The following is a 25160-nucleotide window of genomic DNA, read 5'->3' on the forward strand; positions in this document are numbered from 1 at the left end:
CTTTGCAATCAATGAGTTGGACCTGAGCGCCGCAACTCCCCAGACAAAGATCCGACGATTTGCTGCTGCTGCACATTATGCAGTCGCCAGAGTCGCCGTGGGAAATCAGTCCGGAACATGCAGTGTGACCATAGCCCTCGTCGGTGCTGGATTCGGAGATTGACTGCTGGGTGTAGAACCTGTAATCGGCGGAATCCGGGTCTGTTCTGCTAAGGTGGGAACTTCAGCACGGACTGCCCATACAGCGCTCCGGGAGGGTTTGTTTCATCGCTGCGGAGAAGGTTCACCTTGGTCTCCAGACAGTCGCCTCTCACGTGATCGAAGATGCAGAAGAGACAAGAGAGCGAATGAGATGAACGTGACTTCAAGAACAAGCATCATGTTTAGGTTCCGTAATGGTTATTTTCAGGTGCTCTGTGCTCCTATAGCACGTATCGTCATTATCAATACGTCATTACTTTCTCCCGCAGTTGATCCTCCTTCATTCATTTAGGTATTCTCAGCCGTAATCACCGATGCTTAGCTTTGAAATTCACTAAAACTTGGAGATTTAACTGCTCGTCTCCATGCATATGTGAAGACATGGTTGCTGCATTTCTTGCCACAAGCCCCCAAAGAATGTTGTCAGAACATTGGCCAAGACGAGTGAAATTCACAGGTGGCATGAGTGTAGCATGCACGGTGCTGCTGCGAGCGTCGTACGTAAACTTATGTAGCAAGCATAGGCCAGAACCAGTTAGTTGGACCCAACGGCGTGGATTCGCACATGTGAATTGTTGTCTCGTTGTTTAAGATGAAGTTTTGGCCAGAAAAAACGGAAGTCCATCTAGGAAGGAATGAATCTATTATCAACTGCAACAAAATCAATTTACAGTAACAGAATTCAGAGTTCTATGAAAGGAACAGCATATGAGCAAAAGAGGCAGCATCCGGATAGGAAAGCTCCCCGTTATCACGAAGTCAAATGCCAAGCTCTACAAAAGATTCAACGTCTAGGAAGGAATCCGAACAAAATTCACCAAGCACGATGCTACAACCATGTCATACAACTTCTTATTAAGCAGGGTGCAAATGGAAAATTACAACCCGAAATCCACACTGGCTCTCTTAAGCACCGATGTCACTCTTGTGAAGAACTCTGGTTCCTCTTTTTGTATATCGTCAAGGGTCCTCTGCTCATGCTCATCAGCCTAACGGAACAGAAAATAAAATTCCCGATCAGTGTCAATGATAGGGAGAACATACAATGTGTTTTAATTTTAAAAAGCTCGTGTCTCATATAGGGCAGCCTTCACCATAGTCTCTTTTCTACTGTGTAACAATCAAATGTTCAACGTTTCCCAGAGCCGGAACTGAAAGGGAAAAGCTTCGTCATGAAATTGGGACAAATAGCCATCTAAGACAGCATCCAAACTTCAAAATGGGTAGTGCAACAATAACCCCGTGCAACGTCAGTGAAGTGTGTATCAAATGAACTTAACTCTGTACGAGCATATTTAACTTGCATAGGCCACACTTAGTGTAAAAAAAAAAAAAATCTAAACGAGATGGAGCTGAAGGATCAGACTTTTCTGTAAAACAGCATCTACTTCCGAATCCCAGGGCACTTTTAGATTGCCACCACAACCTCACGTCAGAGAAAATTTGGTGCATGGGTAAAAATAAATTACTTGCCTTGGGGTGGGCAAGCGAGGGTAAGAAGGAGAGGGGGGGTTACAGGGGCTGATATAGCCCACCATGCAATCTTTGCGTGGAGCAAATAAAATAAGAAAAAAATTGGCCTCAAGCTTTTCTTTTCCTGTCCTAACTAGACACCATATACGAAGCCATCTAGGAAGATGTCAACATGGACATGGGACTGACCATATTGATTGAATGATAAAACTGACAGCCATGAACATGTCTAGGAAAGGAGGATGATCTTGCAAGTAAGGCAGAGTTCCCAGAGAACCTCAAACAGTTAAAGCAGTACCTCTTTAAATTTTAGTAGAATCAGATTGGCTACTGATGCTGGTTGGGCTCGATCCCACCTGAACAAAACAAATAAAAAAATAAGCAAATAAATAATATAAATGCAAAATGCGTAGGAGCCGCATTGTACCATCCACTATAGTGCTACTTCATAATTGATAACGAGAGACGAAGCACAAACAAAAATAATCAGACACTGAGATTGGGAAAAGAATATGCAGTGCTGTTGCAAAAGGATTAAAGTTGGCTTTAAGACATCTGTTGTTTGGTTAAATAAAAATAGAAAGCTCATCAGTATCACATGGCAAAGAATGGAGGAAGTCGTTAGGTTGATTATACAGGCACTTCGTGAGATGGAAATGACAGATAAATCCACACTGCACAAATTGCAAGAACATAACTTCATAATCATGCCAGCATAGATAGGTGGAAGCTTAAACTTTTCAATGTGAAAAGTACATAACAGGTGCACATAATTGGGCACTTCAGCGCACCCATCCAAGTAGACTAACTCCCAATTGGTTAAACTTTGCATGAAAAGCAAAAGATTGCAAAAAATGGAACCCTGAATCTTAATTGCTTCGGAATATGAATTAGCAAAGCTATCTAACCTCACAAGCATCAACTCATTAATAGATCTCCACATTGCACGTCCTACATCTTTTGCGATCTGTTCTCTTGCGCTGCGGCCATGCCATAACTCTTTTACCACGTACATCACTTCTTCAACATCAACCTTCAAGAAATGCACCAAAAAATTGATTGTCCACACACATACAAATGCGATATTCTCACAAGTGCATGGAAAATGACAAAGATAAAAAGGAACAAAAACTTAACAAAGTCTGAAATCATCGGAATAGTAGAACACATTTTTATATTACTATTTGATAAGATGTGGACCTTGTAGATAAATTATACAGATGAGATCATTGTCATGGGCCACTATCGAAGAGCATGTCTTGCCCAAGTCATAGAACTGATCTGTTGACAAATAGTCAAGCATATTCTCAGAAGTCAGAACCATAATGCCACACCTGGACATGTGTAGCTGTTCCATAGAGTGACTCCTCATGCTCAATAAGCCGTTGATGAAGGATCTTGTAATGATCCATATCCAAATTGACCACTGGCTCTGTTTGAACTTGAAATCTTGCAAGTTGTGTGACCACAAAGGAAGCCATGATCTGTCCAAAAATTGCAGGAATGGTGCCCAGAACAGGGATTATACGAACCCTAAAACCTGGCACAATCTGACATGAGGACACATGAGGTTGTATAGTCAAGATACCAATCAATTATAGCAGTACAGATAACCCTGAAGCTATTATGACCAAGTTATTTGCAATGGTTCGGTTCAACCTTTTCCCATACGAAAATTCAAACAAGAGTTGATAAATTCTTTTGAAAAGCATAAAGAAGAAACATATCCTCACTTGATAATCTGAAGGATTTTCTTCTTCTCCATTTGGCCCCCTGAATGGAAGCAGCTTCACCTTAGGTTTCTCTAAGGAAAACACAACAGGAATACCACCTTCAATGCCATGGTCCTTCCTCAAACGATGTCTTACCTAGGCAAAGGGAATTGAAATTACGAAGATATTTTTGGGAAACAAGAACAGTTAGAAGCAAATTAGCTGATTTACACAATAATCATCATAGGAAGTTTTGCATATCAAATAAATTATAAGAAAAAAAGGAAGTTTCAAATATCTTCCATTCATAGAAAAGATGATCATACAAAGCATTGCAAGAGAGAGCATGAGACAAGATTTCAGGCATTGACAAGAATCGAAAGGACGAGCAGATAGTCGTAGAATAAGCTATAGAACATGAGATCTTTTAACAGTTGTATGCCAGTTATTTTGCCACAAAAATAAACAAAAGGAAAAGCATGAACAGCGAGATATGTGCACAGAGATATAATGTAGCGACTCCAGAATCGAGACAGAGAGTTACAGCTCTAGATAATGGATCATTTGTGGACTCCCTTAAATCAGCTATGCGAATTCTCGTTGGATCAGCTCTAGCACCAGCTCCAGTTGCAGATAAAACCTTCAGTCCTCTACGAACACATGCAGCAAGAAGAGCAACCTACTACGGATGACAAATCAGAGCCTTTAAGCATATATATACTCTAATCAGAAGTCTGAAAATTAAACTTAACAAAATAAAGCAAGTAGAGCAAATCTTGTGATTTTTTTAAACTTACTAGGCAATACTTCCTTACTATTGAAAGTAATGTACTACTTTTCACTTAAACATGAAAGGACATAAAAGGGGGAAAATAAATATGGATATGCTCTCACATCTGAATGGTGGGAAATTTTCAAAATTACGTAAATATAGTATGAGAAAAGCAAAGTTCTGAAAATTCATCATAATGCATGTGATGAGTACAAAAAGAATAGAAAACTATTGCTTTTACTGAGAAAAAGGTTCTAGAATGATTTTCATTGACAATCTGGACAGTTAGAACTATAATCTCTGGGCAAACCTTGCAAAAACTATAACTTTTGCATGAGCAGCAGGAAAAAAGTACCTTAGTGTCAATGTTATCAATGCAGTCCAAGACAAAATCAGGATTGCCTGAAAGGATTTCTTCTTCTGTTGATGCATCATACAGCAGCACTTTCGCCTCTATATTGCTCTCAGGGAAGATTGATGAGAAATGCTTCTTCAGGCAGTGGGCTTTTGGAGTACCAACATCAGCTCTTGTTGCCACTGCGTGTCGATTAAGTGACGATAGTGATACCTTCTCATTTAATCAGTGAATGAGTAGAGGTACCTAATCGATGTGAGTTCATGAATTTTCAAGCATATGGGCTGAAACAAAAACTAAATTGGTGCTCTGCCACTTTTGCCAAGTCTTCTTAAAAAATTACTCACCACAAAGATCCAATCTTCTTTAGTCCATAGTAACAGATGAATATAATAGCAACAAGTTAAATAGAAAACATTATCAAACTGAGAAATCATAGACAGACAGTACCTGGTCGAAATCCACAAGAAGCAGTTTTCCAACTCCTGATCTCAGAAGCATTGATGCAGCATGACTACCAACTCCTCCGAGGCCAATGACCACAACATAGGATTTTATCACTTGCTGTTGAGAGTCCAAGCCAAAGAACTGGATGTTCCTAACGAGATGTTAAAAAGTATGTAAAATATGCTAAAAAAAATTAAAATTAAAAAAAGCAGCCATAGATATGTGTACACTTCTAAGAAAATTATCAAAAAGCATTTAAATTAGGTTGGGCAAAACATGTCATGTAACATACAAAGAGTAAGTAATAGTCAATTACGTAACAGATTGCAACCAATTTTCATTGACAAGGATCTAAGATCTGTAGACATTCAACATGAACGGTTTTTCCGTGACAGGCACAAAAAGACAAGAAGCACAGCCGAGAGGAAATTATTAACACAACCTTTTTTGGTCTGTTAATTTTATTATTGGATTTCTTTTGGGTCAAGAATGATGAAAAACTCATATTCAACCAGGCGATAAACCAAGTACCTGGTCAGTTGTTCGGAAACTATTTCATCTTTCAGCATATCTACATCAACTCTCTGATGATCTCCATTTAAAGAGTGATCTTTCTTTGTCATGTCACGTGTAAGCCCATCACCTGATTGGAACAAGTTAACGACAATGCAAAATCATACCACAAATATTGAATTAAGCAATGCTCGCAGTACGTCGGAATGACATGCATGTATAAGGTAGAAAATAAGAAAATAACTTCTGATCCACCATAAAGCTATATACAGGATAGACACAGAGGCTTAGAAATCAAAAAACTCTCACACCGACCCTGATGAACCACACTTCCTCGCTTACGCATGTCAGTAACTAGCCAGTAAACAATTCCAGCTAAACACTCCGTGTGACTAATGAAACACAACCTCGTACAGCATCGAGAAAGAATGGCTATTGAACAACTCACCTTGCAAGCTGAAATCTTCCTTAATATACTTCTGTCCACGCCTGTCGGGAGAAGAGGGAAAGAAAAGGTTATCACTTTCAGGACGACACGAGCCATTCGCTGGACGAGACATACAAAAACCCAGTGCACTCAACGCTAACTCGAGAAAGAGGGTTCAATTCTCCATGCTCGATCGATACAAGAAGACGTAAGACGATAAAGGGAGCATTTTCCCCGGGAAGTTCCGCTGACAAAATCACGATCGGCGGGAGAGAGGCTCTAGCTCACCTGGACAGGAGCTTGAGGAGGGCGAGCGTGGAGACGGAGCCGAGAATAGCTCCCCCGCCGAGCAACATCGCCAGCTTCACTTTCTCTCCCATTCTCTCTCTCGACGGAAAATTTTCTTCTGCAACTCTCGAAGCAAAAGTCCTGCAGCAGGAGGAGAGAGAGAGAGAGAAAACCCTTTCGCGGCGAGAACGCCCCGGGCTTTTTTTCGAACGAGAGCCCATCAACCGAAACGGGCCCAGAGGTGGGCCGAATAGGCCCAGTGCAAGGCCCGAACCCCGCGAACCAGCATCTTTCTGAAACGGGAACGGGGAGAAAGATGGGAGGGCGAAATCTCGTCGATGTGCGAAGGAGGAAGAAGAAGAAGAAGCAGCCACGGCCGGTGGAGATAGGCAGCGTTTTTCTCAGTCGTTTGCTCGATCGAAGACAGAATCGGAGACACGTCTTCGTCATCGGCGACGCAGGCTTTCGTTGATGCGAGAAGATGGACGCTCAGGCGAGGAGCAAGGCGCTGTTTCGGGCCAAATTGAGCGCGGCCAAGAAGGCGAAACGCATCGATTCTCCTCTCGTCAGGTGAAATGATCTCGATATCCTCCTTATTCGTCGTGGCGATTTTGTCCGCATCAAGAGGTTCATCATTTGACTTTGAGATGAACTGCTTTCTACGAGTTCCGAGTGGTTCCTGGAAAGTTGAGCCGAAACTCTACTCGGGATTGGGCGCATTCGTTGAAGCCCTAGATGTACGCGGTCTATCTCGTTGCAGTACTGTCGCGAGCGCCTTGTCGAAGATGTGGGTGAAAGGATATATCGTTAAGAAAATGGAGTTTCCCAAGAGGAGTGGTGCAATACGTGCTGAAATGTTAAAACTTTTGGACCGTTGGAGTTCTTTAATATCACAATAGTTTCTGGTTCTCCGTAGATTCCCAATGTGCGCTTTGTGGGACGGCGTTTCTAACTTTCGAGTGGCGTGTGTAGCATCTTTTGTTCTCATCTGGTCCTTCTCTTGTTTGGTTTCGCAGGTACAATGAATCCGATCAACCTGTTTGTAGGGTCTGTGACATTGTTCTGAAATCTGATTCCCACTGGGATGCGCACCAAGCTTCTCGTAAACATCATGAGGTAATTATTTGTACTGTAATGGGGGATTTGATTGGCGAAATTCAGCTAATGATACTGAAAGCTGTGCCTGTGGGTGGAAAGATCACCATACATAGGTAAAAAGATACTGTGGAAGAGGTTTCAAATGTTGAATTTCTTTTTGTCACATGATATCGCCTCATCTGGAACAATGTCTTGATTCTTCAGTTATGTTGTGCTTCCCTTCTGGCAATTAGTAGAAATCCTCTCATTAGCATACTTTGTAATGTTCCAATCTCCAAAGTTGCCTGCTTGAGTTGTGTATGCTTCCAATTTCTGTTAGTGAAAGCTACAAACAAGAGAGATTTACATAATTGCTTTAGAATCCTAAGAAGGGGAAAATGCAAGGCTCCGTTTGTCTTGCGGAAAATGAATGATTTGAAAAACATTTTCCTAAAAATGATTGCTTTATATCGCTTACAAATTTTCAACATCCATGAATATGTGTGGACATAAATTGTTGTTGACAATGGAAACATTTTTCATTAATTGATTATTTCAAGCAATAGAAGGGATTATTTTCAGGATAATATTTTCCAAATGATTTATTTTCCGCGAGACAAACGGAGTCTAAATCAGTGAATCTTCTGCATGAAACTACAATAGGACTTCAGTTTCTCATCTCATTGCTTCCTCCATATGCATCATCCTTGTCCATTTTCCCCCTGGAAAACTCCCATCTATTTTTATGTGACTGTTGCTTATCGTCTATTTTTACTGTTGTGATTTTAATGGCTAAACTGAATTCTTGTATACAAACAGGCAATTTCCAATCTAAAAGCAAGTGCAGCTGGATCAACAGGGAATACCAATAAAAAGTCAGAGCCGGCCCCCAAATTGCGGAAACCTCAACCTGAACCTTCTAAGGAGCTGCAGGGCAACCAAAATGTATCCTCAAGAGCAATGCTTGAACCCAAATCATCCTCCGGACTTCCCCCAAATTTTTTTGACAATGATTTACAGAAGAGTAAAGCTGGTATGCACCCTCTCTTTCTTGCCTGTGTGTAATGCAATTTCCACTCATATGCTGTAGCTGTTGCAATAGCAGCATATGAAACTCTATTGGCTTCACTTCATACTGGCTTCACTTCATACTGGCATTCTTCCATGTGTCGACATATTGAATCACTGAATAGTTTTTCTTACATGTCTCTGTTTGTGGAGTTGGAGTACGCATCATCTTTACAATGTCATTATCCAAATCAAAATAAAACTGTACTTTGTTCTTAGTAACCCTACTATTGTTGTATCTGGTAATAATTTCAATTGTTAGGCTTGAATGCTTTGTTTTCTATGTGATTCATTACTTTAATATATGCACCGCTAGGTGGTTGTGACATCCTCTACTGTCTATGCATTGAGAGCGAAGCATTGTAAGTCTGCTTCAGCTGTTTCAGCTATCGACCTAGTCACAGGATCAGAAATTGGTCATGATGGAGAAGATGTTTAACTTGTTAGTTTACTACAGGCGAGTTATGAAAGGTTGAATGCATGTGGTGATTTATTGGGAGGAGAAGTGTCAGATTTGGTGTTTACGTTCACCTCAGGATACTAACTTGGAATTTCCTAATGCTTTATATCAATATGCACCCCTAGACTGTTGCAAGGATTGTCGTCCAATTTTCTGTCTAGAATCTTGTCACCTATTTTATCCATTTGAAGACTGTCATGAACTGTTTTCTGGTTGACCACATCAGAAGCATAGTCCAGCAACTCAAACTGTATCCTTGGTCCCTTTTTCCACAAATGCTGGAATAGGGCATATCAAGTGGTATTGTTCCCATTGCATTCTTTATGCTTTAGCCTGTCTCCTTCCCTTCCTTTCATTCCACCTCTGTGCACATTACATGGGATATCTTTCAAGGTGGGCAAGTTCCCTGCCTAGATCATGGTTTCTTTTTACCATTGAGTAAGATCAGCTCTATTTTGGAGTTGGCTTAAAATTATGTTTCCAGATGTCACCTGGCCATGACTGTATTGTTTCTTCTAATTTGTCTCTGTGGAACACACGGAGGGACTCTTTTCATGGCCATTACTGAACAAATATCAAGTCTAAGGCCTTCGTGAAACTTATTCTACTTTAAACTTTTGATTGTCCACCAAATAGGGGCAGTAACTTAATGTCTTTTCAGACTTCACCTGGTATCTACATTGCAAAATTCACTTCTCTTGAATTTCAAAAACTTAATGCTACGCCTAAATTATGACATTGCTGTATCACTGTGAAGCATAGAGGAATTAGAACATGAAGCCTAAAGGGAACAAAAGACAGAAGAAGCTAATGACTTCGCTCCTCTGAACATTTTTCTGTTACTCCCTCCAAATCCAACGCATGAGACAAGAGGGGGAGAATTTCAAGATATCCTAGAGCATGAAGAGTCGAACCCTAGATAAAGATACCATCATTGAAAATTTGGTGAATACTTCTAGGCATAATCCAGTAGTTCCACAACTGTTGAATATCCTTTAAAGCCCTTATATTTTTTCTTCTGTGTAATTCGGTAGCACTTTTGGTCAAGCTGCTATTACATTTTTTATATCTATATGTATCAAAGAGCACCAGGGGTGCCTTTCATTTACAAAAGCTGCTATTTGTTCTAATGGGATATATTTCCTCCTTTGACATGTGGAAGCATTTGTAGCTGAAGTACCTCCACTTCTTGAGTTACTTGTTTCATATGTTAAGTTCAATTACTGGATTGCTGTTTCATCAGACAATGTTGAATGGTGATTTGGATGAAATCACATATCATTGTATTATCGGGTCACTGGATATATATTGTCTACGCCAAACTGAACTCAACTCTATGAAGCTGACATATCCTGGTAACTGGAAAAATTACAGGGAATTCGACTCAACCTCAAGTTGAAACTTCAGTGAAAATGCAGAACAATATGAATGGATTGCCTTCTGATGATGTCCTGTCAACAAGTAGTGGTCAGTCATCTAAGGGGGTCATCCAGACAGCAGAAGCAATGACGGGCCCTGCAGTGAAGCCAGCGCAAGGAGCACTCCCTGAAGGTTTCTTTGATAGCAAGGAGGCTGATTTACGTGCTCGTGGCATCAAGCCAGTTAAGATAGATGTGAAGTAAGTTTTTTCTTGTGTTACTTGTAGAGCATCCAACTACCAAATTCTCAGTGCCAAAAGGAAAACAATGTGCTATTAATTTTTGTCCTCTGTCAGATGAGTTTTTGGAATGTGCATGACGAAATCCTACTTCTTTTCTTTTCTGTCACTGCATTGTCACAATTTTGCTATCTCTTAAATGCTATTCAGAGACGAATACAAAGAATTCGAAAAGTTGATCCAGGAGGACTTGCGGGAGGTGGATGATAGGCTGGAAGAAGAGGAGGTTCCTTGCTTATCCCATGTTTCCATGTCATATCTACTTTATTTGAGTTTTGAATTTACTTGATGCAGCCCCATGGCATTCACCACTGTGCTGAACCTTTGAATACAGATTGATGCTGCTGAGATGATAGAAGAGGCAGAATCTGTAGAGCAAAAGTAAGTCTAGTTTATGGATTAACCATGCATGCATATCACACAAAAGCTGCTATATATATTCTTGTCTTTGGCATTGTTGCAGGGTTTACACGGGAAGAGTGGAGTTATTACGGAAGAAGAAGCTGGAGTTGAAGGCTGCTCGGTCCGCAAAACGTAGAAAAAGTTCTGAAGAAGTCAGCAAGGAGTCTGAGAAGAAGAATCATCAAGTGATGATGATGATGCTGAAGAGAACTTTGCAGTTGATTGGAGGGCTCAACATCTCTAATAATACTGATATTGCTGGTACGCTCCTCCTTTCACCTATCTCCGCCATCTCTCTCTCTCTCTCTCTCTCTCTCTCTCTCTCTGATAACAAAAGGCAGAGGAGGTTGGTGGTGAGGTTCACATTAGATTTTATTGCCTGAGAAAGCATAACAACATCTAAAGATTGATTATTCTCTCTTTGATCAATAGACTGATGCGTCACTGGGCTTTCCATCTTTTATTTTTTTATTTTTTTTTTATTTTATTTTTTAAACTGGCATTTCTATCTAAATCATCTGGAGGATGGAAATAATATAACTTTATTTGCTTCAAATGGAGAGATAGTTGGGTTTGAGCTGATTCACTGCATGAAGCCTGGTTATCATGCACTTGCTAAACAATGTGGAAGATAACATCTTAAACACTCTCGTTTCTTACTGCAGATTGAAATGATGAATCAGTTGGATAATCTTAAGGTGTGGCAACAGTTCCACAGAGCCAATCAGAATGCAATGGTCATGGTGGAAGGCGAATAGTAAGTTCATTCAAAAAAGCCTCAGTTTCCCTTACCAGGCAGACAGAATTGTCGGCTAGGTTTGGGTTTGGAATTGCAAGCACGATGAATTTTGTTCTGACAACAATGTGTTGAGTTGGATGAACTTGAACCTAACTTTCCTTGTAGATGATATCCCTGCCAACCTCTGTGGATTGAATATGGTGATGTCATTGGTCCTGTCCATATTGTTAGCTTTCAAATTGACTAACAGAGGAAAATTTGCTTAGAATGTAGATGATATGCAATGATAGTACAGCTATTACTTCCTAGCCTTCATCTTTTGTTTACATTCGACGAAGGGCGCTTTGGTTTCAAATTTTTCATTTATGTCATTGTACTGTTATGTGCGATTCCACTTGTGTGCATTATGTTCAAACGCTAAGGAGTGTTAAAGTGTCCTGTCCCATCGATTTTACATAAAGGTCTGGATCAGCCTCCATAAAGCATCCTACCCACATTAGTGATGGATATATAATGTAATATGGATAGGATGAGTTATAATTTACCATGGATACGTCATGATTTTTTATTTGCCATGATATATGCGTTTCGAAGAGTGGTACTTTTTGAGTCTCGAGTTTGTATGTGTCAGGAATGGTGATAAAAAAAAAAAAAAAAAAACGAGATACCAAGTGTAAGTGCAAAGTTATCGTAACAACTTGCATATCTTGTCTGACGCTTTTATTTCTTTTGTGGTTGCATGGTAAGATGTTCATTCTTAACAGATGCCATCCTAAATTTATTAATGGACAGAGCGAGACTTGGCTTGCGTTCGTATACGTTGGCTCGGTTAGATGCTTCATGAGAATAGACACCTTCTCACAACGAACGAAAGCCAATCATATTCGCATCCCGCGGGCTTCGAACGAAGACACCAATTTGCTTGCACCTTCCATTTATTCCATCTTTTTCCCCCTCCAGAAAGTTAAAAGACTTTTTTAAAATTCAAAGGGTCAGGTGACTGTCTGGAAGCATAAAGATGCTTCCTGCATGGTCAAATCAGGTCTCTTATATTTGTAAATCTGAAAACTGAAAATAACCAGAGAGAATCAGGTGCGGCAGATAACTTCTTTCAAGGTAAAGAGTCCAGTAAACGCGTCGGCAGGTAACCACATTCGTGGTCCACAGGTAGATCGAAATGTGCTGCAATTGCACTATGAACGTGCCTGTGAAAGAATTCCAAGAGACGAAGAGTTAAAACAAAAACGACGGGATGCAAATGCCAACAGAAGAGGGTAGCATATTACAGCATCAGGAGGTTATTACTAGCAAAGAACCATAACTTCTAATAGGAAAGAACAATTGATCCAAAATAAAATGGAAATGTGAAAATAAGGACTAAACTAGTATCTCTAGCACAGATCAAATCTCTAAAACCAAGAGTATTTCCATTTCAACTCGAATGCTAGAACTGAATATGAATTTCCACTTTGAGTTTAGTTTCCAAAATTCTCCAAAAGAAGGAACAAATGAAACCCTAATATTGATCGAGATACCAAAATATTTCCACTCGAATTCCAGAACCTTATATGAATCTCCACATCAAGTTCAATTTTCTAAATTCTCACAAAAATAAACGAATGAAACCCTCATGTAAATCACAATACTAAAATATTTTCCACTCAAATGCCAAAATCAAATATGAATCTTCATATCAAGTTCAATCGCCATGTTGTGAGGACCCACTCAAACTTTTTCAAAATGGTCAAAGAAAAGGAATTAGTATAGAGTGCATTGCCTAAAAAGAGGGCCTATAACCCTTAATCAGGTGTGAGCTGTGATATTGGATTTCATTTTTTTAGTTCAATTTACCTAAGGGATTTTTAGGAGTTGCAACTAACCTTTTTAGGGTCGAGTAGAAATTAAACAAAACAAGGAAGTTTTGTCTCATTTTCTATGCAAACACAAAGTTACTATGTATGTTCGTAAATCGTCTAATTATTGCCCTTTTGGTACCTATAACTTGGTGGGATTGTTATATCTAAGTGATTACATGACTTTTTCATCATTTATGATTCTAAAGGTCTTTAGATTGTTAAATGTTCATGCAAATGGGGGTTTATTATGTTAGGTTGTCTCAATCGTTCTCGAAAGGAAGAAATAAATAATTTATTTAAAGAGCAGGAATGAAACACTCAAGTATTAAAAGCTCAAAGTAAAAGTGCTGGAATGAAAATTTGATCCTAATTGGGTAAAGAATATTACGCCTCTTTGTTCTGAGCCTTGGGGGAGGGCTTATTTTTCCAGCCCCCTCCCAAGCTGTAATGAAAACCCCATGAGCTTAATATGATACTATGTTGGATAAAGAATATACGTTGCCTTAAGCCCTGGGACATGAAACCCCAAAAGTTTGAAATTAGAGGTTAGTCTGGATCCTAATAATTGAGCTACATGAGGGTGAGCCCAAATTCTACAAAATTTTATTCAAGTGGTACACTAATCTAGTCTGAGCTACCCATTATTAGGAAAATGATCTTAAGCCCAATTGGTTTTTATTGGCTAAACTAGACTAAAGTCTAAACTAGTTTGGTTATTAAAACCTAAGTCAATTGGTCTAATTAGACTAATTAGCCCTAAACTAGCCTCTAACATTCCCTGGACTGCCACCATGAATTGCCCCCTCAAGACTCTCACCCGCCGCCCTCGTGCACAAAAGTTAATTAACAAAAAAAAACTCGAATTTGACTTGGGAATTTTGTGTCGATCATGCAACTCGATCACCCCTCCACGTCAAAGGATTAAGGATTGATTAATTAATGATAAATGATGATTAACCCTCACTTGCATTTCACCAAGCGATAGGCTAAATCACCAGCACCAAATTAAGCTTTGATCCCCTTTTCTAAACTGATCCCCTTTTCTAAACTACTGCGAAGGAATTAGGCAACGTCAATTGCAATTTAGCCTAATATGCATCTAATCAAACACACACCAGGTCAATTCAGTATCCAGTTAGGCCAATTAGCCTTAGAATCCACAAAAACAATTAGTGATCCAAGAGGGTTACTTCTCTGTTTTTCCCCTATTTTTGTTTAATTATATTTTAATCCAATTGACTAACCTGATGAAATCCAAATTGAATTATTTCAGCGGCTAATAAAAGCAAGCCTACGTCAATCTTGATTGAGGCCATTTTCCCAATTTACGAATCGATTGGGGTGGTTTAATCCATCTTAGCCATCCACTTAAGAATCTGAATACGTTCAGACCTTATTTTTGAAAGTACTATATTTTCTCCTATAAAAACAGCAAACGAGGTCCAATTGTCGCGAAATTTAAGGGACAGCTAGCCCTGCACGTGCTCTTTAACTTCTTCTTTTTTTTTTTTAACTTTTTGTAAACAAGCCCACCAAGAACTAGCAAATCAGATTAAAATCAGAACTGTTTTTTGGCCAAATCTGACCTTATCCGAATTTAATCAATTGGCCGCCCAAAAATCATTCAAAATTTCATGGAATTTTCCAGATTCATAGTTCAAGACCTCCTTTACAACTTTCGTTCGTTAAGATTTTCCAGGAAGGACCTCCAGCTATTTTAAAACTCCAAATTATATTTAATTGACACGGCAATAAAAATTTCAGATAAAACATTATTTTTTTCGTCTTTTTTTTTTAAACAAGTTTCAGACAAACCAAACGAATTCGAATTTTATGCTCTTCATATCATTGGAAAACTTATGATCTAAACTACAAATAACCTGAAGACAACCTTTTTAATAGATTTTAAAAAAAAAAATTGATGAATACGTCAATCAGACTATGATTTTTTTTCCAAATTTCATTCACACCTTCAACTACGTTCGAACATCTCCAACTAAGTTATGTTAATCATCCGGATTATGAACATCTTCAAACTACTCTCGTGAACATTCAACATAACATTCCACTATTCCACATCAAAGAAAACACATATCATTTATCTTCTCATGAAAATCTTAAGGGAATATCATCAAGATACAATTCAATTATTCACAATCATCATCCATCTAACATATACCAATCCTACCTAGCACTAGTTAACATCAAATTATATTGAGATTCATGCTAGAGGAGGATCGGCCATCATGAGAAACAATGAATTGATCATTTGATACAATTAAACTATACTAGAGCTAATGCTCGTGAATATCTATCCTAATCATGTAATATTAAGCTCGATTGGCATGCTAGCATTAAAATCAATATCAAAACTCATCTAGAGAGGCTAAGCTAAGTGTAAATTGAAATCCTATGCTTCTCTAAACATGTAATCGATACATAATTTTTGGCAATTAATCTTAAGTTTTAAACGATTTCATTCTGATTATGTCTAATTCCATCACATCATATCTTCGAATCAAACATAGATTGAAGAATTTTCTTCAATTTCGAACTATATTCATCCTTATATCATCGAATGATTATGTGAAATAAATCATCAAAATTCTCCTGCTGGAACCAACATTGGATGATTATTGGCAAGTCCCTTAAAAAACAATTGAATTTGATAAACTCGGGCAGCAATTGAGTATAATTCCGGCCACAATCACACATGGGACATCTTAAGAATGGTCGGCATTCAACTAGTCTGGCGGAAGGAGGCTGGGATAGTTTGTCTCACCATTGATCATTGTCAATGAGGGCACGTATAAGTCTTGAATCATTATCGAGTGCAATATTAGCATAGGTTACATCAACATCAACATGTTGGATCAAGGAATTGATTCCTCACATAATCACATTTCACATTTCAATTCATGTTCAATTCTACGCTAGAAAATTCCCCACAAAGGGAATGGCTTGTTTTACATTGCCTTGAGTATCTGATTCCGATTCGTATCCTTGTCTACTCAGATGCATATGGTCAATTTGTTGAGAAACATGCATCACAGGCTTTCCATAATATGTAATAAATCGAGTCAATGGAATGCTAGATTGAAAAATTATGGAAAATCAAAGTCTGGTCTTTTTCACAAATTTTCCCAATCTGATAAATTTTAAGTATTTTTTTTATTGAAATAAATTTAAAGTATTGGGTCATGGACTTTTCGTAGATGCAAATATTGATTTAATGGAACACCTCCACAAAAAAATTTAGACTCAAGATTTAAAACAAAACAAAAAAAATCCTAACTTGTTGAATTCAAAATATTAAGTCACGGCTTTTTGTATGTGGTAAAATTTTTATCAATGAAACATCACACGAAAAACTTGTGCTCGATCAAAGTTTGACTAAATTCATTTTATGTTTTCTTCGATCCTTTGTTGGTTGAAAGTTTAAGTATCTTTGTTTCAATCAAGATAGAGGTGTAGTTTGGTTTCTTAGCTTGTTTTGAAATTATTCACATTTCTAGTGGAGGAGCTCAACAGGTTAATTAGTGCAAATTCCAAATGCTCACATGCTATCAGCATCAACGTACCTCGGTTGAGGATCATCCCACTGAAAACGGATATAGAGTTGCTTGCCATTCAAGTTAGTCTCTTGTTGTTTTTATTTTTAAATTTAAAGATATAGTATTAAAAATGGAGCTCTTTACTCTCTTATGGTCAAATAATTATAACGTGGATGATGTTCTTGTTATTGAAGAAAGGGCTAGAACAAATCCGAGCATGAGCAAGTGAAGATTTACTTGCATGATATTGCCACGCCTTTTTTTGGGATAATGATGGAGTTGTTTTGATGTCACTAGGTTGGTAATTGTAGGAGGTAGCTAATTTAATTTCTAACATCATTGATAGCAAAGGTTTTTGGTGGTCTATCCTTTGCCTCACTCATAATTATCCCTATGGTTTGCCGTATACCTACATCCACTTATGTCAACATGGTTTGCTTGATTTGCCTCAACCAAATAATAATAATAATAATAATAATAATAATAATAATAATAATAATAATAATAATAATAATATAAATAATATATTATTATTATTATTATTATTATTATTATTATTATTATTATTATTATTATCTTTGATTTATGTAGGGATACAAGACCAAGGTTAAGGTGGAAATTCCAAATGGACCGATGCTGCAAAATAGGCTAGAATGGACTCTCCGTCCTTAGATTGTCATTGCTTGTATCTCTTTTAAGAATGGACTTTCTAGTTGTGGTGGAAATTCGTGATCCTACTTGATCTAATCTTATGTAGTGACTTCATTCAAATTTTGTGACACTCTTTTTTCCATACAAATATAGTTGAATGTGTTCAAATTACTCCTTCCAATACATTTTGAATTGCTAACCAAAATTTACCTTGAGAAATTGTTATCTTCAACTAATGGAGATGAAGGTGAATGGAAAAGGCTTGAACTCCACATTTAATATTATGCAATTTTGCATGAAGTCTTTCCAGTATAGACACCAACTTAGATCGTTGTCAATGGAAGTATGTGCATGTCTTGAATCTTTGACGAGCACAACACTAACATTAGTTACATCAGCATGTTGAATCAAAGAATTGATTCCCCATGCACATTTCACATTTTAATCTATGTTCGTTTCTAAACTAGACAATTTCCTACAAGGACAAATGCTAGTCTTAAAGTACCATAAGTATTCGATTAGGATTCGTATTTTTCTCTATACAAATGCATTTGGCCAGCATCACGCTTTCCATAGGTGTAAAAATCGAGTTAATGAGACATAGGATGGAAATGTTATGGTCTTCAAAGTTTTGTTAAATCCGTGCAATGCAAATACCTCAATAATATGATGCCACACAAAAAACTTATGTCCCGATCAAGTTTTTCAAAAGGATTTCAATCTAATGAATTTTAAATTTCAAGTCACAAGCTTTTTGTAGGTGCAAAAATTGAGTTAATGCAGCGTCGGGTGAAAAACTTATGTCCAATCAAAAGTTGATCAAATTTGTGTAAATGGCATAATCATGCCAATAATAACGGTGCTCTTGTTATCGAAGAAAGGGCAAAAACAAGTCCGGAGCATAAGCAAATGAAGATTTACTTGCATGATATTGCCATGCCTTTTTTTGGGATACTAATGGAGTTGTTTCTATGTCGGTAGGTTGGCAATTTTAGGAGGGAGTCAATTTAATTTCTAACATCAATGCTAGTATGGAGGTTTTTGGTGCTCTATCCTCTGACTCACTCATTGATTCACTTCTATGATTTGATGTCACCCATGGTTTGCTTGATTTACCTTCATAAAAAAAATTAATAATAATAATAATAATAATAATAATAATAATAATAATAATAATAATAATAATAATAATAATAATAATAATAATAATAATGATATTCTTTGATTCATGTAGGGATACAAATAGTTATAACATGGACGGTGCTCTTGTTATTGAAGAAAGGGCTAGAACAAATCCGAAGCGTGAGCAGGTGAAGATTTACATGATATTGCCATACCTTTTCTTAGGATAATGATGGAGTTGTTATGATGTTGGTAGGTTGGCAATTTTAGGAGGAAGTCAATTTCTAATGTCATTGATACTATGGAGGTTTTATTGGTCTATCTTTTGCCTAACTCATTAATCTTTAAGTATTTAGCTCTATGGTGGGTTGTATACCTACATCCACTTATGTCAACCGTGGTTTGCTTGATTTGCCTTAAAAAAGGGAAACCGATATTCCCTAATTCATGTAGGATATGAGACCAAGGTTAAGGTGGAAATTCCAAATGGGGCGGTGCCAAGTTAGAATGTACTCTCTGTCCTTTATTTACGAGGGCGTCATTGCTCATATCTCTTTTAAGTATCAAATTTCTAATTGTGGTGAATATTTGTGACCATACTTGATCTGATCTTGTATAGTGAGTTCATTCAAACTGACAAAACTTTGTGGCGCTCTTTCTTCCATGCAAATATAGTTGAATGTGTTCAAATTGCTCCTCAAAATGCATTTCGAATTGCTGAGCAAAATTCATCTTGAGGAACATGTTATCTTCAACTAATGGAGATGAAGGTGAATGGTAAAAGCAAGAACTCCATATTTAATACTACGCAATTTTGCATGGAGTCTCTCCAATATAGACACCAACTTAGATCATTATAAACGTGGGGGTCTTGAATCATTTTAGTTACACCAGCATGTTGAATCAAGGAATTGGTTTCCCACATGCATATTTCACATCTTAATCTATGTTCATTTTTTAACTAGACAATTCTCTACAAGGACAAAAACTAGTCTTAAATTACTTTAAGTTTTTGATTCGGATTCGTATTTTTCTCTATACAAATGCATATGGCCAATTTATTGAGAATTCTCTTATCTTTGATTTTATCGTTTCTTGAATAGAAATTAAGTATGGGATAGGATAAAATAATTCATCATAATTTTTATCCTGAGTACTAAACTAACCAATACGTGGATACTTTGTAATCCTTGATTCCTTAAAACACGGGGCGCCAGTCTGAATCACTAGGAGGATGGAAGTACTTTCCTCTACCACCTATTTGATGTAAATCCTCTCATTAGACCAGAATCATTCCAGCGAGATTATTTCAGCAAGAAAAAGAGAGAAAAAGTCCCAATCGGTGAATATAAATAGACAGAATGGTACCAAAAAGGTGATGGGAAAATTTCAAAGTTCCATTACGTGGCAGAACCTTGCATGCTGGGCTCCAAGAGATTGCCAAGTCTTTGCTCCATGGGTGACTGGAGCTTGAAGTGGACATGACTTTTCAAACAATACCAAGAAAGTGCACCGCCAGGCAATTAAATTTCATTGGCTCTTAAACCTAACATTGCACTAATCACTCTCTAAATAAAATAACTTATGGACAGAAATGCCTCGAAACTTTATATCAAACCATCGGCTCACGCAATTTGCTTGTAGAAGTGATGGAAACGACACTACGCTATGCCCCTATTGGACTTGAACATCAGCCGCATTATGTCTATCCTTTAGCTTTGAATACGGAGTCTGTGGTTTCTGACGCTTTGGATTCCAATCATACAATTAGTTTAAAACCTAGAGCTCGAACGTGCTCCCGGCGGCTGTTCGCTTGCTGAGATCACAAAGTGCTCCACTATCTTATCGTAACCCCTAAAAATGGTATGTGACTAAGGTGTAGTGACTGCAACGCTTCCTTTCCCTAGTAGCTATAAAGAAATCTAAAATACATGGAAAGGACAAAAGCAGGGCAAATGGAGATGGGCCCATCTAGGTGCTCTTCTTTCGCAGTGCCTTAAAATGAGTGAGCACACAGATGTGCGAAATGCATCAATTCAGACAGATGTCATTTTGAGAGCGACTGTTCCTCAATGGGGGCTTGTATCCGTCTTGTTATGTTCTTTTTCTAGTGACGTGGAAATGCATAGTAGTTTATACTTTTTGACGGGCACCGCTTGAATTTTACCTTTTATGGTTAGTGTGAGATTAGACTGTGTCGATGCTCACGGTGAAAAGGCCTTCTTTGGTTCGTTGCGGAGTTGGGTCCCTCAAGAGATTTGGATTTCAATTCCTGATCTTGTTGTGTTTGGAAATAACCCCAAACTTGGATGTGAACTCCTTGTTGAATCTGATTTCTTTATAAAAATGCAGGATTGCATTACCTAACAAAATCTATTAGTAGGATTCCATGACCGCCCAATTTGAATTGGGGGCTGTTGTGGCGAGGGCAGCCACAGCTATTAAAATATTTAAATATTAAATTACATTTTTATTTAATAGTTTAGCCTTTTAAAATAATTGGTAATGGTCCAACTAAAATCTTTCATCACATCAGAGTTGAAAGTCCGAGTTCAAATCTTTTTAGGTCTTATTTGCCTTTCTAATTATATATTTTCACGCTTAGACTTTGTTGGTTTCATGAAAAACGTTTTCTGAATTTTCTGACGTTCATATTAAGGAAAATGAATTATTTGAGGAAAATCTATTCCTTAAAGGGAAAAATATATTCTAAAATAGGAGAAAATATTTTCCATTTTTGAAAAGTGAAAAATATCTTCCTCACTTACTCTTTCTAATCTCACATCCCTACAAGCCCCCACTTCTTTTTTCTTCTTCTTCTTCTTTTTTTTTTATATAAAATTATTTTTATTTTATTTTTTCTTTTTCGTTTTCATTTTCTTTGTTTTCCTATTCTTCTTTCTTGGTTGGCCACCAACCTTTTCACTTGCTTTCTCTTATCTTTTATCCCTACAAACCCCTACTTCTTTCTCCTTTGTAAAAATTTATATTTTTATTTTCTTATTTTCTTTTTTCCTTTTTTGCTTTCCTCTTCTTCTTTCTCAGTTGATGGCTAGCCTTTTTTTTTGGTCAATCCTACTCTATTCCTACTCTTACGCTCACTCTCAGACTTTTGTCATGCCTCCTTACAAGGTATAGGAGTCGAAATCCATTTTTAAAACTAAATCATCCCACCCAACCCCTAGAGAAGGTAAAAATTTGAACCCCTACCTCCCCCTTCCAAGTTGGAAGGGTAGTCACTAGGGCAAACCTCGGTGGTTGTAGCCGGTTGCCCGCCTCCTCGCATGCTTTCTCTTATCTCACATCCCTATAGGCCCATACTTCTTCTTTTTTTTTTTTTTTTTTTTTTAATTTTTAATTTTAAAAAATCAAATTATATTTATATTTTTATATTTTTATATTTTATATTTTATATTTTTAAAATTTTTCTTTTCTTTGTTTTCCTCTTCTTCTTTCTTGGCCGGTCATTGACCTCCTCACATGCTCTCTCTTATCTCATATCCCTAAGCCCCGACTTCTTTCTCTTTATTTTAAAAAAATTCAAATTATTTTTTATTTTTTCTTTTCATTGTTTTCCTCTTCTTCTTTCTTGGTCAATCATCGGCCACGATGATGGCCGGTGGCCGCCAACAAGCAAAGCTCGAGGCCCAAGACGAGCGAGCTCCAACCTATGGCTCATTGATCTAGTAACCCTTGAGCTTGCGGGCCTTTAGGGCCTCACTAGATCAGTGAGCTAGAGGCCCTCGCTCACCGATTGGGTGAGCCTCGAGCTCGATGCTTGCACTTACTGATCTAGCGCGCGGCGAGCTTAGGCAAGCCTCATACTAGTTAGCAAGCTTAAGGCTCACCTGTGGTCGATTGCTATGGCTAGCGACTAGCTGAAGAAGAAGAGGAAGACAAAGAAAAGAAAAGTAGAAATAATTCCATAATCTATTTTTTTAAAAATGAAAAATAATTAAGAATAGATTTAAAAAAAAATTAAAAATAATGAAAAATCAATTTTTAAAAATAAAATAATAATAAAATTATTGAAAAAGAGTGTATGGAGGAAAATATATTCCTTGTCGAATAAAGGAAAATATTTTTCACTTCATTTTCAGGTTTCACTTGAACACCCAAAAATAGTTATATTTTCCTAGATAATGACTACTTGGAAAATATTTTCAAAAAATGCCATATATTTTGCGAAATGAACAAAGCCTTGGTATTAGTTAAAAGACTAGGCTAAGCACGAGGGGAAGTGTTATAATTTTTATATATTAAACCATGCCTCCATCTAACAATTTAAGCTTTTAGAACAGTTGGTAATAGTCTCATCAATTATTTCAAGAGTTCTTCATAGTTAGTGATTTAATTTTGTTCTCTCATTTCCTTAGTTAAGAAAAAGCAAAAAAAAAAAAAAAACTTAATAAAAATGGATGAAAAAAGAGCAGAACACATCTCAACCATCCAATGTGAGCGATCATGACGTGTCCTCACTAGAAAAATGCCTACCTTATCTTTAATCATCGAAACAATTGAAAGGAGTATTAGTCCATGGAAATTAACTACTTGGATTCCTTGCCAATGGAACCAAACAAGAATGCCGAATATCCATCATCTACGATACGTACACCGTCTTTATTCGGTCATGTAGTTGGCATAAGACACGATCATTCATCAACATCGAAGACGACACGTAGCTAATATGATATGCTTATGACATAGATAAGTCACAAGTAGCATGCAAACGTAAAATTTTCCCTTTCCCTTTGTCGAAAATATATATCTAGGCATGTGATATTAAAATATCAAGAATAGTCAATGCATCGAAAATATGGAAGAGGTGTTTTGAAATCGCAGACCAATGTAATGAAATCACATAGTATGCGGTATCTCATTGGCTTAAGTTGGCAGAGATCATCAAACTTGGACTTCTTTTTCTATATAAGAGAAAATAAACCTATGTGCTCCAATAGAACCAAAACCGGCCACATACATGAACCCTTGTCATAGCTAAGGTCAAAGGCATAAGCACAAATCCTTATTGCCTTGGTTTACATATTAAGTAGGTAGAGAGTCACCACTTGCTAGGGTTTTTTATTCAGAATGACAAACACAATGTAACGTGTCAATACTAAGACTTCATATGTTTTGCGAAAAATAAAAGATTTGGAAAAAAATTTCCAAAAAAAAAAAAAAAAAGGTTCTCTTATATCGCTTCACATAATTAGCCAATGAAAAATATTTTCACATCAATAGGGATTTTATTTGAACATTTTCAAGTTTCATTTTTTTTGTAAACGATACAAATTATTATATTTATGAAAATATTTTCTCTTGGCCACAAACTAGAGGAGCTTTTCCAACAGTTGTTTGTATGGCATGAGGATTGATCCGCCGAAAGAATGCTAAACAGAATTTGTCCGTGCAACATGCATCCCATTCAATGCTTAAGTTCTGTATCTAGTGAATTCAAAGCAAAGCAATTGGCTAATAGCAGGTTTTTTGCTGATCAAATATTTTCCTTGCCTCTATTTGCCTAGTTCTGTCATTCCATATACTTGTGATAACTCGATGTAATGGTTGTCGCTTCTTGAAATATGAAAAACTCTAAATGTGATATTCAAAAGATGTCGCACATGAGGACCAGCCTATTTCATCATTTCCATCACATATATTTTAATCATTGGGTTAACCTAATGATCAAGCAAGATCAGTGTTATCGAATACCAGGCACTAATATTTAGACTCATTCTGTCCCATCCACTACAACTCATCGTCTACCGGGCAAAACCGTAAGTAATAAATGCCGACTCTACGTCAACTCCAACCTTGCTCCAGCCTTTTCAAGAGCCGTCATCTTGCACGCATCTGCACTTATCATTATCATAATCCAACTGTGAACACGTTTTCACAATATAATGAAAAGGCTCCGAATTCGATACGGCAAAGCACATTGCGTAATGTCGATGTAACCGTGCCTCGCACCATTAAGTGGCTTTAATTTTCTAAGAGATGCGTTTCAGTTTAACATCACTTGGTAATTAATAAAAATAGACTAATAATTGGCAGTACAATCATATGAGATCACTAGATTAAACATTTTTTTTCTCTTGATGCACGTCTCTTACAATGGGCGTGCATCGATCTTGATACAACCCGAGAATCAGACCGGATCGGATTGGACTGACGAACAACTAAGATTTCTTAATTTTTTCTTGTTTTATGTTTTGTTTTGAAGTAAACCTAATTAGTAAGTTATTTATTTTTAATGTTGGGAAACTCCCACCTGTAAAAAAAATAGAAGAAATAAAAGAATACCGGTTTCGGAACTATTTGGAAGGCGGTCCAGTTTCTAGCCCTGCAAATTGGGAAACACACCCTGCCCGGTTTATTCGAGATTC

The 25160-nt window shown here is 37.4% G+C and overlaps 2 protein-coding genes across 2 annotated transcripts; one reads left to right on the forward strand and one right to left on the reverse strand.

The window, feature by feature from the left end:
* Positions 1-827: 827 nt before the first annotated feature.
* On the reverse strand, positions 828-6325 carry LOC104449741 (tRNA threonylcarbamoyladenosine dehydratase). Its single transcript, XM_010063993.3, has 11 exons — positions 6189-6325; positions 5922-5962; positions 5492-5603; positions 4964-5111; positions 4514-4726; positions 3931-4065; positions 3408-3542; positions 3009-3224; positions 2583-2707; positions 1973-2030; positions 828-1190 (listed from the first exon to the last, which is right to left on the reverse strand). Exons 1-11 carry the CDS (start codon positions 6278-6280, stop codon positions 1080-1082), a joined length of 1386 nt encoding a protein of 461 aa, XP_010062295.2. The 5' UTR covers positions 6281-6325; the 3' UTR covers positions 828-1079.
* A 187-nt stretch (positions 6326-6512) lies between these two features.
* On the forward strand, positions 6513-11902 carry LOC104449742 (zinc finger protein 830). Its single transcript, XM_010063994.3, is given in 9 exon segments — positions 6513-6758; positions 7205-7304; positions 8085-8298; positions 10168-10411; positions 10601-10676; positions 10785-10831; positions 10914-11019; positions 11022-11113; positions 11518-11902. Coding segments are annotated over 8 exon segments (951 nt in total). The 5' UTR covers positions 6513-6669; the 3' UTR covers positions 11097-11113; positions 11518-11902.
* Positions 11903-25160: the final 13258 nt, after the last annotated feature.

This window comes from Eucalyptus grandis, chromosome 6, assembly GCF_016545825.1.
Source record: "Eucalyptus grandis isolate ANBG69807.140 chromosome 6, ASM1654582v1, whole genome shotgun sequence".
NCBI lineage: Eukaryota > Viridiplantae > Streptophyta > Magnoliopsida > Myrtales > Myrtaceae > Eucalyptus > Eucalyptus grandis.